This window comes from Haliotis rubra, unplaced genomic scaffold, assembly GCF_003918875.1.
Source record: "Haliotis rubra isolate DU_JTF1 unplaced genomic scaffold, ASM391887v1 Scf1441, whole genome shotgun sequence".
Taxonomy (NCBI): domain Eukaryota; kingdom Metazoa; phylum Mollusca; class Gastropoda; order Lepetellida; family Haliotidae; genus Haliotis; species Haliotis rubra.
In genome coordinates, this window is record NW_025765383.1 from 115,764 (window position 1) to 131,671 (window position 15,908).

At 40.6% G+C, this 15,908-nt stretch overlaps 1 protein-coding gene across 1 annotated transcript; it reads left to right on the forward strand.

Moving 5' to 3' along the window:
* Positions 1–12,033: 12,033 nt before the first annotated feature.
* LOC124269363 (scavenger receptor cysteine-rich domain superfamily protein-like) lies at positions 12,034–15,066 on the forward strand. Its single transcript, XM_046704378.1, has 6 exons — positions 12,034–12,163; positions 12,715–12,865; positions 13,061–13,230; positions 13,324–13,471; positions 14,064–14,233; positions 15,050–15,066. The coding sequence occupies exons 1-6, from the start codon at positions 12,034–12,036 to the stop codon at positions 15,064–15,066; spliced, it is 786 nt and encodes a 261-aa protein (XP_046560334.1).
* The last annotated feature ends 842 nt before the right edge of the window (positions 15,067–15,908 follow it).

The window sequence follows — 15,908 nt, forward strand, 5'->3', positions numbered from 1 at the left end:
ATCAAAAATAACTTCAACGAGATAGTTATTATTACAAGATTTCCAACCGTCAGCAATATGTCTTCAAGAGACATATCTCAAAGATACCGATTTTTTTAATCAAACACGATACTGTGATCACCACTCCTTCTCTCCTCCAGGAGATAAAGCAACGGGAGGTGCTTCCATTTTGGTGCGGCAGGGTGTCATACATAGCCCTGTCCCACTTGCGACGAATCGTCAAACTATAGCTGTTCGTCTTACTCTGCACATTGCATTGACTCTGTTCAGTTTGTATATACCTCCGTCGTCTAATCTTCGAAAATCAGATCTTCAGAATCTGTACGATCATCTTCCAAAGCCATGCATTATCATGGTCGATCAGAACAGACACAACCCGCTTTGGGGAAGTGTCCATACTAATACTAAAGGTAAAATTCTTGAGGAATATATTTCAGACAATAATCTTTGAATATTTAACGATGACACAAGCACATATCTACATCCAGCAACCGGAACATATTCTGTCCTAGATCTGGCACTCACCAATTCCTCCTTGTATAATGAATTTGTATGGTTGGATTATGATGACCTATGCGGGAGTGATCACTTCCCCACCGTGCTCAAAACAGTCAACCCTGGTGATGATCCGCCTTTATCACGACGGAACTTCGCCAGGGCTGACTGGTCATTATACAAGACACTATGTACTGATCAATTAAAACATGACATTTTTGCGAACACCAAAGATCCTATACAGTTATTTTCTGATATACTGAATAACATTGCTGACCAAACTATACCAAAGTCCTCTGCAGTTCCTCACATTCGTAAGCCATGGTTCACCAATGAATGTAAACAGGCCAGAAAGAGTAGGAAGAAAGCAGAAAAGTATTTTCGGCGACATCCTACCGTACATAATCTAGACAAAGTAAAAATTTTAATGTCAAGGCTAGACAAGCTTTTAAAAAAAATAAGCGTCAGTCTTGGCGAAATTATGTTTCTAAAATAAATTCACTCACACATATGTCAAAGGTGTGGAACATGATTCAAAGAATAAAGGGCAAAGGTTCCAAGTCTACCGTTCACCATCTGAAGGATGGTGATAATTTATAACTAATAAATCTGACATGCCAATAAACTTGGTGAAACTCTCGCCAAGCATTCATCTTCATCTAATTATGTCCCTGAGGTTCAAAAGTTTAAGAAACAACAGGAGAAGAAAAGATTAAATTTTAACTCAGACAATGGTGAAGATTATAATGAACTATTTTCACTACAAGAGCTAAATACCGCCCTTGAGCAAGCTCATGATACAGCATCAGGAGCTGATAACATACACTATCAGCTCTTGAAGCATTTACCGGAATCATGTTTGGAAACACTTCTAAATATTTTATTCAATATGGACTTCAGGGAATTTCCCAACTTCGTGGCGTAATGCCATTGTAGTCCCTTTTCCAAAACCTGGCCGGGATGATACTGATCCGTCTAATTATAGACCTATCTCTTTAACGAGTTGTGTTTGTAAAACCATGGAACGAAATGTAAATAATAGATTAACATGGTATCTTGAAACCAATAATCTTATAACAAATATTCAATGTGGTTTAAGGAAAAATCGTAGTACCATTGATCATTCGGTACGTTTGAAATCCTTTGTTAAAAATGCAATAGTAAATACACAATATGAAGCATCAATATTCTTTGATCTCGAGAAAGCATACGATACCACCTGGAAGCATGGCATTTTAAAGGATTTACATGATTGTGGTTTAAGGGGTCGTTTACCTCTTCTTTATATTACAGTTTTTAACAGACAGGCAATTTCAAGTCCGAGTGGGTTCAACCCTGTCTGACCATTACAATCAGGATCAGCGTGTCCCACAAGGCAGTATTTTGTCTGTAACAATGTTTAGTATCAAGATCAACAGTTTATCCAAGGTTTTATGTGATTCAATCGATGGATCACTTTTTGTGGATGATTTTAACATTTCTTGTCGCGGTAAGAATATGCATACTATTGAACGGCAACTATAGTTGTGTTTAAATAAAATAAATAAATGGTGTCTTGAAAACGGCTTTAAATTGTACTAATTGCATACATCATCAAGGTTGTATAAGAGGCCAAGTTCGTAGGTCGGAATTATGACTCCCATTTAACCTTTCTTCCGCATATCAAATCCCTAAAACTAAATGCCTGAAGGCACTCGATTTATTGAAAGTCGTTTCTAATTCAAAGTGGGGGAGGGACCAAACTACCCTCCTACACCTTTATAGATCATTGGTCTGCTCGAAGCTTGATTATGGCTCCATCGTATATGGTGGAGCCTGCAAAAACAACTTAACTATTAGATTCTGTCCACCACCAAGGTCTGAGACACTGTCTTGGATCATTCACAACATCACCTGTTGACAGTCTCTACGTCGAGGCCGATGAGCCTTCTCTTGCACAACGCCGTATAAAATTATCATTATAATATATTACCAAACTATATTCTAACGAGTCTAATCCTGAATTTCACTGTATCTTTAAACCTCTTTATGAGGATTTGTACAACAAGAAATCTTCTCTTGTTCCACCTCTTGGGCTCAGGATTAAACCATCCATTACTGCTGCCGGCATTGAGCTGGAAAATATATCTCCTTCCCGTCTTCTTTCTTCTCCTTCTTGGCAGTAAGTGAGGCCACTCACTACATTTTAAAAATCAGAAACGAATTACAATATAAACAAGAATATAAACAATTAAAAATTAAATATAATACATGTAAATCCTTATTTACAGATGGGTCCAAGGACGGTGGCGCAGTAGCTTGTGCCACTGTCATTGGGTCCAAATCAATATCTTCCAGATTACACAATGACAGTTTAATTTTCACAGCAGAAGCAAACGCAATACTAACAGCTCTTTAATATATTAATAAACACTGTAAATATAAACAAAACATAATCTTTTCCGATTCTATTTCGTGTCTTCAGGCTATTAAAATCTTTCTTGTAAACATCCACTTTAATAGAAATTATTGAATTATATAATGAGCTTGCTACTGGCCAATGCGACATCGTCTTTCGTTGGTTACCCAGCCACGATTTTGCTGCCAAGGCAGCACTCAACAAATCTGTGACACCACTTCTTATTTCTTACTCTGACTGACTGACTGACTGAGTTTGGTTTTACGCCGCTTTTAGCAATATTCCAGTAACATCACGGCGGGGACACCAGAAATTGGCTTCACACATTTTACCGATGTGGGGATTCGAACCTGGGTCTTCGGCGTGACGAGCCAACGCTTTAACCACTAGGCTACCCCACCGCCCCTTTCATACTCTGATTACAAAGCTAGCATTAGAACTTACATCCGTGATCTGATGCAAAAGAAGTGGTACATCCAAGTAGGTATTAATAAATTACATGAAATAAAACCCTATATTGGTTACACCTACTTGGGTTGTCAGTCCAGATTTGAAGAGGTCATCATGCGACGATGTCGCATTGGCCATACAAGGTATACTCATGAATACATGTTAAAAGGTGAGGATCCTCCGTTTTGTATCCCTTGTGATGAAAGAATCACAGTCAAGCAAGACATTGATTTTGCCATGACAAAAGATAAATATTTTAATGTCAAAACAGTAAAGGATATTTTTTAGTGTTAATTATCATTTAATCATTGAATGTTTTAAAGAAATAGAATTGCTAGATAAATTGTGATTTTCGTCGACAGGTTTTATAATACACATATATTCCCACTTCAATCAAATATGTTCTCGTCACAATATGGCTGCAATATTGCCGATGTGATAATAACTCTCACCCCTCACTACATTACTTTTGCTACCTGCAAATTATAATTTAACGTCACATTGGCAATATTTCCAGCCATATAGTGACGAGAACAAATAAATTTATGCATAGTAAGTAATGGTAAACTATAAAACCTGTCAACAAAGGTCAGTAAAATAACTAGATTATCACAGATTCGCCTATAGATGTTGAAGAAATATCAGCGTGTCATGTGTACTGTGCACGTTTTTAGCACATGAAGTTGGACAAAGCTGTATAATGTCAAAGCGCCAGGTGTAACCTTTCTCTGCATGTCACATGACTTCCTATTATATACACTACATGGTGTCGACCAGGAAGTTGAAAACTTAAATAGACACTGAATGCAGGTCAGTGCTTGACGAACAGTTGTTCGGAGATAGTCGGTGATTCTAGAAGGGACAAGTCAGGATATTTTGATGCACTTATACAACTTGATGATCTGATGCTTCTTAGTGGCATCATGGACAAGAGGCTGGAGGTTCATTTGATGTTTCTAGCTGCGCTGACTGTCAGTGGTAGGTGTCTGTTCTATTCATTTCACTATTCTCTTGTATGTGTGCTCAGTTTAGTCTACCTGTGATTTACCCGTGAAGATCCGGGTTAGAAGTGATCTTCAGTAACCTATGCTTGTCGTAAAAGGCGACTAACGTGATCGGGTGGTCATCCTGCCGCTGATTCTTTGTTTGACGCGCACGTCATCGTATCCCATTGCGTAGATCGATGCCTTCATGCTGTTGATCACTGGATTATCTGGTCCACACTCGATTATATACAGACCGCCGCCATAAAGCTGAAATATAGCTGAGTGCTTCGTACAGCCAAGCTCACTCACTCACTACCTGTGATTTAAGTACAGACATACAAAGTTGAAGGGAGCTACGTAAATACTGCGAGATATCCCAGGTTTACGACACAAACGTAGAGGAATGATTAGTCTGAAATTCGAAGGTTTTACTCAGGAAGACAGCCGCAAGCTGTGATGTTATATCAGAGAGTGTGTCAGAGAGTCTTGTCACTGGTTCAGGTATGCGCAGCCAACTGGGACCTGCCCTCCTCGTGTTGTTGCTATCAGACACCCACCTGATCCGCTTTTGCCACTCCTCACTCGCATGGCAAGATTTCTGTAAGGTGATGAAACTGAACACGATGGCACGATGGCGTGCATTCACACTGGGATTTTACTTTTGAAACATGTAAACTTTGTTGATTTACAGCTAACTTACAAGTCCTGTTAATGCAACGCACTGGGGTCCTATTATGAAATGTAACAACGCATTGGGGTCATGTTATGGCAATGTATAACAACGCGTTGCAGAGTCCTGTATAATGTAACAACGCATTTGGGGGTCCTGTTATGATGTAACAACATTGGGGTCCTGTTATAATGTAACAGTGCAGTAGGGCCCTATTATAATGTAACAACACATTAGGGAGCCTATTATAATGCTGTATTTAAGGGTCCTATTATAATGTTACAACGCATTGGGGTCCTGTTATAATGTAACAACGCATTGGGGTCAAGTTATAATGTAACAACGCATTGGGGTCCTGTTATAATGTAACAACGCATTGGGGTCCTGTTATAATGTAACAACGCATTGGGGTCCTGTTATAATGTAACAACGCATTAGAGACCCCTGTTATAATGTAACAACGCATTGGGGTCCCAAGCTATAATGTAACAACGCATTGGGGTCCTGTTATAATGTAACAACGCATTGGGTCCTGTTATAATGTAACAACGCATTGGGTCCTGTTATAATGTAACAACGCATTGGGGTCCTGTTATAATGTAACAACGTATTTAGGCCCTGTTATAATGTAACAACGCATTGGGGTCCTGTTATAACGTAACAACGCATTGGGGTCATGTTATAACGTAACAACGCATTAGGGGTCCTGTTATAATGTAACAACGCATTGGGGTCCTGTTATAATGTAACAACGCATTGGGGTCCTGTTATAATGTAACAACGCATTAGGGTCCTGTTATAATGTAACAACGCATTAGGGGTCCTGTTATAATGTAACAACGCATTTTGGGGTCCTGTTATAATGTAACAACGTATTTAGGCCCTGTTATAATGTAACAACGCATTGGGGTCCTGTTATAATGTAACAACGCATTGGGGTCCTGTTATAATGTAACAACGCATTGGAGTCCTGTTATAATGTAACAACGCATTGGGGTCCTGTTATAATGTAACAACGCATTGGGGGTCCCTGTTATAATGTAACAACGCATTGGGTCCTGTTATAATGTAACAAACGCATTGGGGTCCTGTTATAATGTAACAACGCATTGGGGTCCTGTTATAATGTAACAACGCATTGGGGTCATGTTATAACGTAACAACGCATTGGGGTCCTTGTTATAATGTAACAACGCATTGGGGTCCTGTTATAATGTAACTACGCATTGGAGTCCTGTTATAATGTAACAACGCATTTGGGGTCCTGTTATAATGTAACAACGCATTGGGGTCCTGTTATAACGTAACCCAAATGTTTTGTTGTAGGTGATACATGATAACTGAGCTTTTAAACATTTCTGAAACATACCTTTAAACAGTGATCGCAGATCTACATTTAGACACGACCACGTTAGATACTGTTTATATCAGCTTGAATATATATTTATATTTTTTTTATTTATTTTTTTGCTTTTTATTCAGGGTATACATACAAGTTGACGTATATTATGTAAAAGTATTAGTTCAATGTAACCATGTAGGGTCTCAATAAATAATCAATAATACTTCAGTATAATTATACAGTATCAACATTGTTACATATACATCGAAATAAATTTACACACTATTCAACGGTTCTAATAGAGATGTGTAGGCTGGACCATAGTTTTAGAAAGTAGGCTTTCTGGTCACGATTAATATATACATATTTTGTGGTATTATAATGCTGTATGATTTATCTCTTGATGTATGAAATATTTGCAAATGAAACTTTTCTTACTTCCAGTTTGTATATGGTATTCTTGACTAAAATAAGAATTATCGCATTTAGTGCATGGTTATGTTTTCCTTTAATCTAAAAACTGACCTGGAGCACTTATGGAAACTCAGTTCGTCTACAGTTCTAGACCATAATTTTATTTCACGCCATACGTTTTTTACCTTGTCCGCACTCCCAGAGATTATGATCAATTGTTTCACGTCATAATCGTTGCAGAAGGTACATTTTAGGGCTATCTACATAGTTTATTTTGTAGAAATGTCTGATTGGCAATATTCTGTAGAGATAGTTCTGTATCTGCAAACCATCTTAATTCGGTACTTGAGTACATGCGATCGAGTTGAAACATTTCCAGCTTGAATATTTGCTGTAGTATGTTGAATTGCAAATTACCTAATATACTCTAAATATAAAGAAGCAGCGTAGTGTATTTTCCACGAAATTAAACAGTGGTAACATGTAATTACGGATCAGTTGCGGCCAAATGTCACAGTATAAAAAATCAATTATTGGTTAATATGTATATTGAGTGAGTGAGTTATTATTTAACGCGTCACATCGGCCATAAATGCAGCCATTTCGTGACGAGAACATATGTGACATTGACATACCAATAGATGGTTATGTTATAGCCTATAAAAGGTGAAGCATCTCTTCCCAGTTGGGCGTTGTCTTCAGTATATATTTGTGCCACTATGGGCGTTGTCTTCATTATCTGTTGTGCCCACTACGGGCGTTGTCTTCGATATCTGTTGTGCCCACTATAAGGCGTTGTCTTCAATATCTGTTGTGCCCACTATGGGCGTTGCCTTCAGTATCTATTGTGCCCACTAAGGGAGTTGTCTTCAATATCTGTTGTGCCCACTATGGGCGTTGTCTTCAATATCTGCATGAGCCCGCAAAACTGCTTTGCACCGTCTCGGCATGGATTAAATAGCCCTTTGAATTCGATATTGTATAATTCTGGCCCATTCCTATTGCAATGCCTACGGCAGTTGATCTAACGTCTGGAAGCATGGTTCAATAACCGCTTCCGGCGGTGAGTGATCGGAACCATGTGAATCCTTAAACTATCGTCTCTGTTCCCGAATAGCAGTTTAATTGCCCTGATGACGCACAATGTGAGATTTCTGCGAGTAGGATACGGCTCCCGACATCGTTGCATACCAACCACCATATCGGTCAACCTACGTGATACAATTCGGGTTAAAATGTTCATTTCGACGTCGATAGACACGTACTCTTCCGTCACGGCACTGAAGCAGAAAGCGTGCTTCGTCACTGAACCATACACAGTTCCGTAGATTCCAGAATCGGACGGTATTGCACCAATTGACCCGTCGACGTAGATGTACTCGTTGCCTAAGAGGGCCAAAACAGGGCCTGTCTTCGGGCTAGAAGTCCAGCTTCTCGTAAACGATTCCGCAAATGATGTACCCGGGTGTACATATTCTGCGCTCCGGTGGTAATCTTGGGTCTACTACTTTGAGGTCACTCTTGCATTCAATTGGTCCCATACACGACTCGCGGTACTCTGGTGAACATTGAGGTGACGCGTAACGGTAGCTTGAGATTCCCCAGCCTCCAGACGTTCAATCGCAATGTTTCGATTTACATCAGTGAGCCGATAACGATCTTCGTTTTTTTAACTAAAAAAGCCAATGACCGTGTAAAAGCAAAACGGCCTGATATATGCAATGTCCCCGCTCACGATTCTTCACGTGCATATTGCGAACCACTTGCAAGTTGAAACTTGGAACCTAAACGTGCGTAAAAAAAATCCTGAAGATGCGTTGTTGCACAGTGCATTTGTACACAAACCGGCATTATAATGGCGAAATTATAACAATCAAACACTAATTGTGAAAAGAAAATGAAAATAAATATCACCTACATGTATGCATTTCTGTTTTGAGAGAGTATATATTTTTCTGTGGCTGTGAAGCAATGTTCAGTCATCGTTGTTTGATACTGACAAGTCATCTTTATATTTCCAGTGTTTGGCAGGACAATCCGACTGGTGTCCCCACTGGACAACGGTGTTGGGAGACTTGAGGTTTACTATAACGGCACATGGGGCACTGTGTGTCACGATCACTTTGGTGAAGAGGAAGCTAAAGTGGCCTGCAGACAACTAGGGCGATAGTAAGACACCATGTGTAAAATATGTATAAAACTTTCATACAGGATATTGCCATTTGGGCAGAATAACGGTGTTAAACAATGCAAACCAAAACCGACAAAGCTTATGGGGATGTATTTCTGAGTTGGTGGAGCAATTTATCTTCAGAAGTATGGTGAGGGAATAAGAAAGATACACAGTAATAGCATTTAAACGGATTGGAAATGTGGCAACAATTATGGCTTCAACCTTCAATAGTATGTATTTGATGTAGAATGCAGGTTAGGTTATTTAACTATGACCGAAAGGTTTGCGGTCAGTCACAAAGGTGGGCTGCAACATTTGTATTCAATAGCTATTTTGTTGTTAGTAAAAGCGGACTGATACCAAGGGAGATTCGAAGTTTCGGTTTTGGAAGAGGGAGGACTTGGTTAGATGATGTGAACTGCAACGGAACCGAATCATCTTTGGCCAGCTGTTCACACAGGCCATGGGGTGAGAATAACTGTTACCACAGAGAAGATGTTGGCATCATATGTGATCCAAGTGAGTAATCAGCTAGACACATACTTATTTGAGTATCAGAGTAATTGTTTATCATGAACTATTGCATCCTCGATAATCTCTAGGGTATACGTTACGATAGCTCTCCGCTATACCCTGGACGCATCTACAGTTCCGCCGGAAAAATTTATGACCTCCCTTGGTTGGCTTCTTATCCAATCAGGTGTCTACGCTGGGAAGTTGAGCGGACCAATCACAACTCACCTTCGTTTCTTAAATTATCTAACCGATTAAACTTGGCAACACAATTGATGCAGAGGTACTCTGAAAGAGGTTGAAGGAGTTCTTGCATATATTTGTTTAAAGTTTCTGTCCTACAAATTTGTCTGTCTGTTTTCCCCAATTATCTGAGGCGCACTGCGAACAAACCTTCGGGGCTGCGACCGCTATCTTTGTTTACACTGGCAAGTTCGGTTGTAACGGCGGCTTAGCTGATTGACTACTGTGGGAATGTGGGAGGTAATAAAGTCATCGGGCCAAGCCGTAGATGCGTCCAAGGTATAGTGGAGAGCTATCGTAACGTATACCCTGGAGATAATCGAGGATGGAACTATTGATATCTTTCTTGGCCATTGTTTCTACACGGTCATGATCCCCAAAGAGAAAGAAAAACAACAAACAAAAAACTAGACCGATATAGACCGTTTACAAAAGTTATTTCGAAAGAGAGCTCTAAAATTTGCTCTGCAGAACCACTCTGCATACGCAATATATATAAAACGGGTTCAGATTCCAGATTGATCAGCTTGATGTAATTGTCACCTAAATTCTGGGGTCATTATAAAAACACTAACTAAGAAACAAATTATATTAGTTTGTATTCAAAATGTTTGGTGGTTGTTTCACGCCACATTTCAGCAACATGGCAGAGGTCTGTATGTAATTGAGTCTGGGCCAAATGGTCCAATGATCAACAGCATCAGCATCGATATAGACACAATTGGGATATGATGACATATGTCAACCAAGACGGCACGCCTGACCACCCGATCTCTTTAGTCGCCTCTTGAAGCATGTGTTGCTGAAGACCAATTCTAATTCACGGGTCTGACAATAGTAGGATATCACATTCAAAGTTTTGATTCAATTTTTGCATCTTGGTCTTTTTACGCAGTCAGTGTAAACTGACCACCGAACAAGAACAGACCATGTAACATGACGTTGTAACGGTTAATAATTTGCTGTGATAAAAGGTTTAAGAGTCACTGTCCAGAGTCTTGACATTCACAAAGAGAACAGATATACTGGTTGAAGGTTGTTTACAATCACAGCAGTTGAATAGACAAGAACGGTCAGCCTTGAAATGTTGAGCAACTACACAGATGTGTAGAAATCCAGTCATGTGAAAATTCGTGTGGCGCACTACTCAACAACCAGCCTTTATATAGCTCTTACACAATTCTCGAGCATTCTAGCAAAGCTAGGCTCCATATTTATTCTCTCAGGAAACACCTGACGTGACGAGAGCCGAAAGTTAAAACAAAATAAATAAGCTAGTCAAGGGAGGCAACCCCTGAAGCGCTGTCAAAAAGGCATGCCACTACAAATACTATTGCCATTGAACATACATGATGCGAGATGCGAGCCAACACCCACACTCAAAACTTTAAACATTGTGACCCATAATAACTATCACCTAATCAAGGTGACATTACAAACTACAAAAAAACAACCCTCTCATAACGACGGTGGTGGATATGGCCTTGTGGTAGTTCAGGGACTCTGTAAATCGATCAAGTTCTTCAACATCAGCCATGTTTAAACATGACAACACTTCACCACATATAGCTCGTGTCACTGTCGACCACCTTCATAGTTCAAAAGTTAACATATACCATATGCACTTGCTCAACTGGTCAATAATCCCAGATAATCCCATAAGGGAATCCGTGGACTTGTTCAGCTTGAGTCAAGGAGGTGCAGAGCTGTGATAACAGCACACAGTGTTCACATCAAGAACACCCCCTCTGTATTGAATTAATGTCAACAGAACATGTTGCTATCACCATGCTACTTTTCATCATCGTATTGATCGAATGGAATGAATGCGTACAATGTTTCAAAGACTATTCATTTCATTTTTGAACAATGTAGAAGGGAAATATTTATGTTTTTCGTCACGTTGCTTAAGGTAACATAATGTTAATGCTGCTGTACTAGGTGACATAACGATGAAACTGACACCGAACTACAACAGAGGACTCCTGCAGGTATTCCACTCCGGTATCTGGGGAACAGTGTGTGATGACCTTTTTTGGCCAAGTAGAAGCGTCAGTTGTGTGCAGGGCTCTGGGGTACCAGTAAGTAATATGTCAGCTTAAGAGCCGAGAATTCAAATAAATCAATTAATTAAAAGTGTGTACAATCTGATATACCAACTGCATGACAAAATGACACGGCTCTATGACTGAATTAAACCAAACTCGTGATATGGGACTAATATCAAATATTTCAGTTTTGCAAAGGTGTCTGTCTCCCCGTCGTGATAATGCTGGAATGTTGCTAAAAACTGACACTTTCTATCTTTACAGAGGAGGAAAGGTAATCAGTGGAAGCAGTTCCATGAAAATGTGGCTAGATGACGTCCAGTGCACGCTGCTGAACACAGATCTAAAGGACTGCAAGCACAGACCATGGGGGACGCATAATTGTGGCGCATCTGATGCTGTTGGTGTAGAGTGTTTTTCATTTCCTGAAGGTATGGTTTGGAACATTGCTGGTGATCAATGGATTGTTTGGTCAGGACAATTTTATTTTAGAGATCGCTGTGGTGGGGCTTGCGTGTATCTAGTTGGGTGCTTAAGGTCATACACAGACACATACTATTTATAAAAATGGCGTCAGGTAAAATCTTTAGAATATGATATGCTTGCTATATTTGCGAACACCTGCCATCACCGTGTTGCTTGTTAGAGGTTAATGAAAACGTGCTTATGATTTTGTATTAATGGGTTTGGTGGCACGTTCATTATGATTTTATTCCAAATAGGCCTTTGCATTCACAGTGAAATTCAACATCTGGTAAATATGCTTTTGGTAAGGCTGATTTGATGCCCCAACTGCTTCGTGAACTTCAGGACAACACTAATTAACGTTAGTGACACAATAAAGTTCAATATCGAGTTCACAGTTTATCGATTTCAGAATGCTAATTTTTGTTCAAACGCATTGTCGTCAATATCATGAGGATGTGTTTATGAACGAAACCAGCATTCATTTGTCGAAATGATGTCATGATGTCTTCTGCAGAGGCTACAGCAGCAAGACTTTTCTCCACCACCAACACGCCAGGAGAAGGAGTTCTGGAGCTGTACTATGGTGGGCGATGGGGAAGAGTCTACTACTCTGGGTTCGGAGTTGAAGAGGCAACAGTTGCCTGCAGAATGTTGGGATACAACATGTAAGACATATAATGAGATTCTTCTTGTCTGAAACGTCAGTCTATACATCTCATGTTATTATACTTTATGTAAAGAAAAACATCTCAATAAGTTATATATTACCACAATACAAATTTGACATACATTTTATCATTTTTTCAATGAACCCGACAAATGTTTTAAAACAGTTTGATACACTTATCCTTGATATTTAGCATTGCAGCCACAGTTGGCTCATCATCAAACACCGGCAGCGAATCACGAAGTGTTATCGTAGAAAAGGTGCATTGTCTTGGCACTGAACTCTCCCTGAACGAATGTCTTCATTACCCTTGGGGAAGTGTTACCTCGTCATCAACAGTAGTCCGAATACAGTGTCCTAATGGTAAGTAATGTTGTCTGCCAATACTCTGATGACAACGGTACAATATTATGTGTTTTTGTACCTTTTCTTGCATTGTTGCTCTGCATGTTCCAGCTAATCTTCAAATACGCTTGAATTCGACAACTACTGGATGTGGTCGGGTAGAAATACTACACAACAATGTCTGGGGAACAGTCTGTAGAGGGTCGTCGTTTTCTTCACAGGAGGCACAAGTTGTGTGCAAAATGGCAAATCGTCCATGGTAAATACATCTTTGTACGACTAAACCTTCGTGTAGAGCAAGACCACTGTGCTTACTAACCTTCAACAATGGACCTCAGTACAGGTTTAACAAAGAAACTTAAATATTGCCAATTTGCCGAACATTCTCTGTATTTCATTTCATTGTCTCTTTTGAGTTTAGACTTGATTTTACTGTCGTAGCTTATTTTTCATCATTTCAATGTTGATCGTTACATGAAATATCGACTCGTTTGAGTCAAAGATGGAAAAGCATCTTGGAAATTTTGCTAAGACCCTTGAAAGTTTGAGCAACAAACAAGCAACGCTTGAGCATGTGTCAACAGAATCAGTCATCAGAGATCTAAGATCATGTTTGTTTAGATACATGTGGGACCCCAGTGCAATGTGTGCATATTTTCTGGGGTAGCTATGTTTTCATGTCATCATGCACCCCGCGAACGTAAATAATCAAGCTCCTTAATCAATCGCTGATGTCAAATTTGAAATCATACATCAATAATTTGAAATCACAGTGGCTTCATTCCTCAGCATTCAGCTTAAGCAGTTGTGAAAACGAGGAACAATTAATTAGTTTGGATTTTCTGTTTTAGGACAACAGCCTATGTGACAACGTCTTATGGTCAAGGTGAAGGACTTATCTGGCTGAGCAATGTCAATTGTCTGGGGACAGAGACCTCCCTAGACGAGTGTTCCCACTCAAGTTGGGGAACAGCACCAGGCTGTTCCCACAGTAGTGATGTTCGAGTTGTATGTCGTGGAGGTGGGTTTCATACAGTAGTTGTGTGGTAACATATTATTTGAGTGAGTTAGTTTAGTGGTACGGTGTGAGGTGGAGGCGAGTTTGACACAGTTGTGATGTGGGGTGTTGTGACGTGGAGGTAGGTTTGACACAGCAGTGATGTTGGGTGGCGTGAGGTGGAGTGAGTGAGTTTAGTTTAAGGCCGCACTCACCAATATTCCAGCTGTATGGTGGCGATCTGTAAATAATCGAGTCTGGACTAGACAATCCAGTGATCAACAGCATGGGCATCAGTAGTATATACAATGATAGTCCGAGATCAAGTCCAACAAAAGCCTCTGCAAAGCCTTATTTCCCAAATAAGGCTTTGGTCGGACCCTTAGCTCTTGCTACCATTGTATCTACTACTTTTGAGCCCCCGTTGATTTCCCGCCCACACGTGTCACTACTGTACCTATAGAAAGATAGAAAGGTTCTAAAAAGTAGTAAAAGTCCCCGGCAGCCACAATTCCCCAAGGGTGAAATCGAAAGATGATGTTGCGCTTCTCCCACCATGAGAGTGCCCCGCTCAGCTAAGCCCTTTTCAGCGACCCAACTGATATGGTCTTGATTCCTTACCGAAACACCTCACGTCACACAAAGTTGCAGGAATCCACTGAGGCAACGACGGGATACAAACCCACATGTATAGCTCGCGCAAACTATACATAATGGGCCGCACCACTCAACTGATTGAGCTACCGGGGACTTACCTTAATAATCTCGGTTTAACGGGTCTATCCTGAGATAGTGAACTAGCACTTTCCTGATCACGTGATATGTTGTGTTGACCTCTAGGAAACAGTTTAATGTGATACTGGGATTATTTTGTTTACTTGACACACGTGACACTATGCCGTGTTGACAGGAGGTAACATTGTGTCGTACGGTACGATCAATAATTCCTGTCTAACGAGCCCTCTCCCTGGCCCATCTCTCAAGTAGTACAAGTTCGGCTCGTCAGCTTTCATGTCCACTTTATCTATGTTGTAAGTTTTGACTGACCATATAGGATCGGTGGCTCGCTTATGGCTATCACCCTCGTGTTCCCCCCGGCTGGTATAGATGCCTCACTAGGGCCCTATCTGGCATCTGTTTCTCCTTCCCATGCAATGGAGCAGCAGACTCTGCCACTATTGATTTTAGTTTGATAGCGTCTGCCGGTTTCTTACCGGTGAGACGGGTGACTTCATGGTTGATTGCCGACACCACCTTAGGTAACCTCGCGACCCATTCAGTCGATCGCTTCCCCGGGTTGGCCATCTCCCTAGCATACTGATGCATGAATAAGCGCTCAGACAAAGTTCTATTGAATCTCTCAACTATGGCTTGGCTGCGATGGGCTCCGGCCATGCCACGCCTGACCTTTGCATCGTGTTTGGCTAGCAGTTGTGACACGACCCCCATGAACTCCCGCCCGGGGTCAACTTGCAGCTCTGTTGGCCACGTCAGAGGACTGCGTTTGTATATGCGTTCGAATCCTCTGGCTACCTTGGCAGAATCTTTCGCAGTCAAGGGTTCGGCTTCCTTGTAGCGACTGGCTGCGTCCACGACGGTTAAGGCATACTTGTACCTCTTATCGTGGGGTAGGAACAGTAGGTCTGCCTGGTGAACGCTATTGGGTATGTTAATACCAAACTTCCTTCTAGGCACGTAG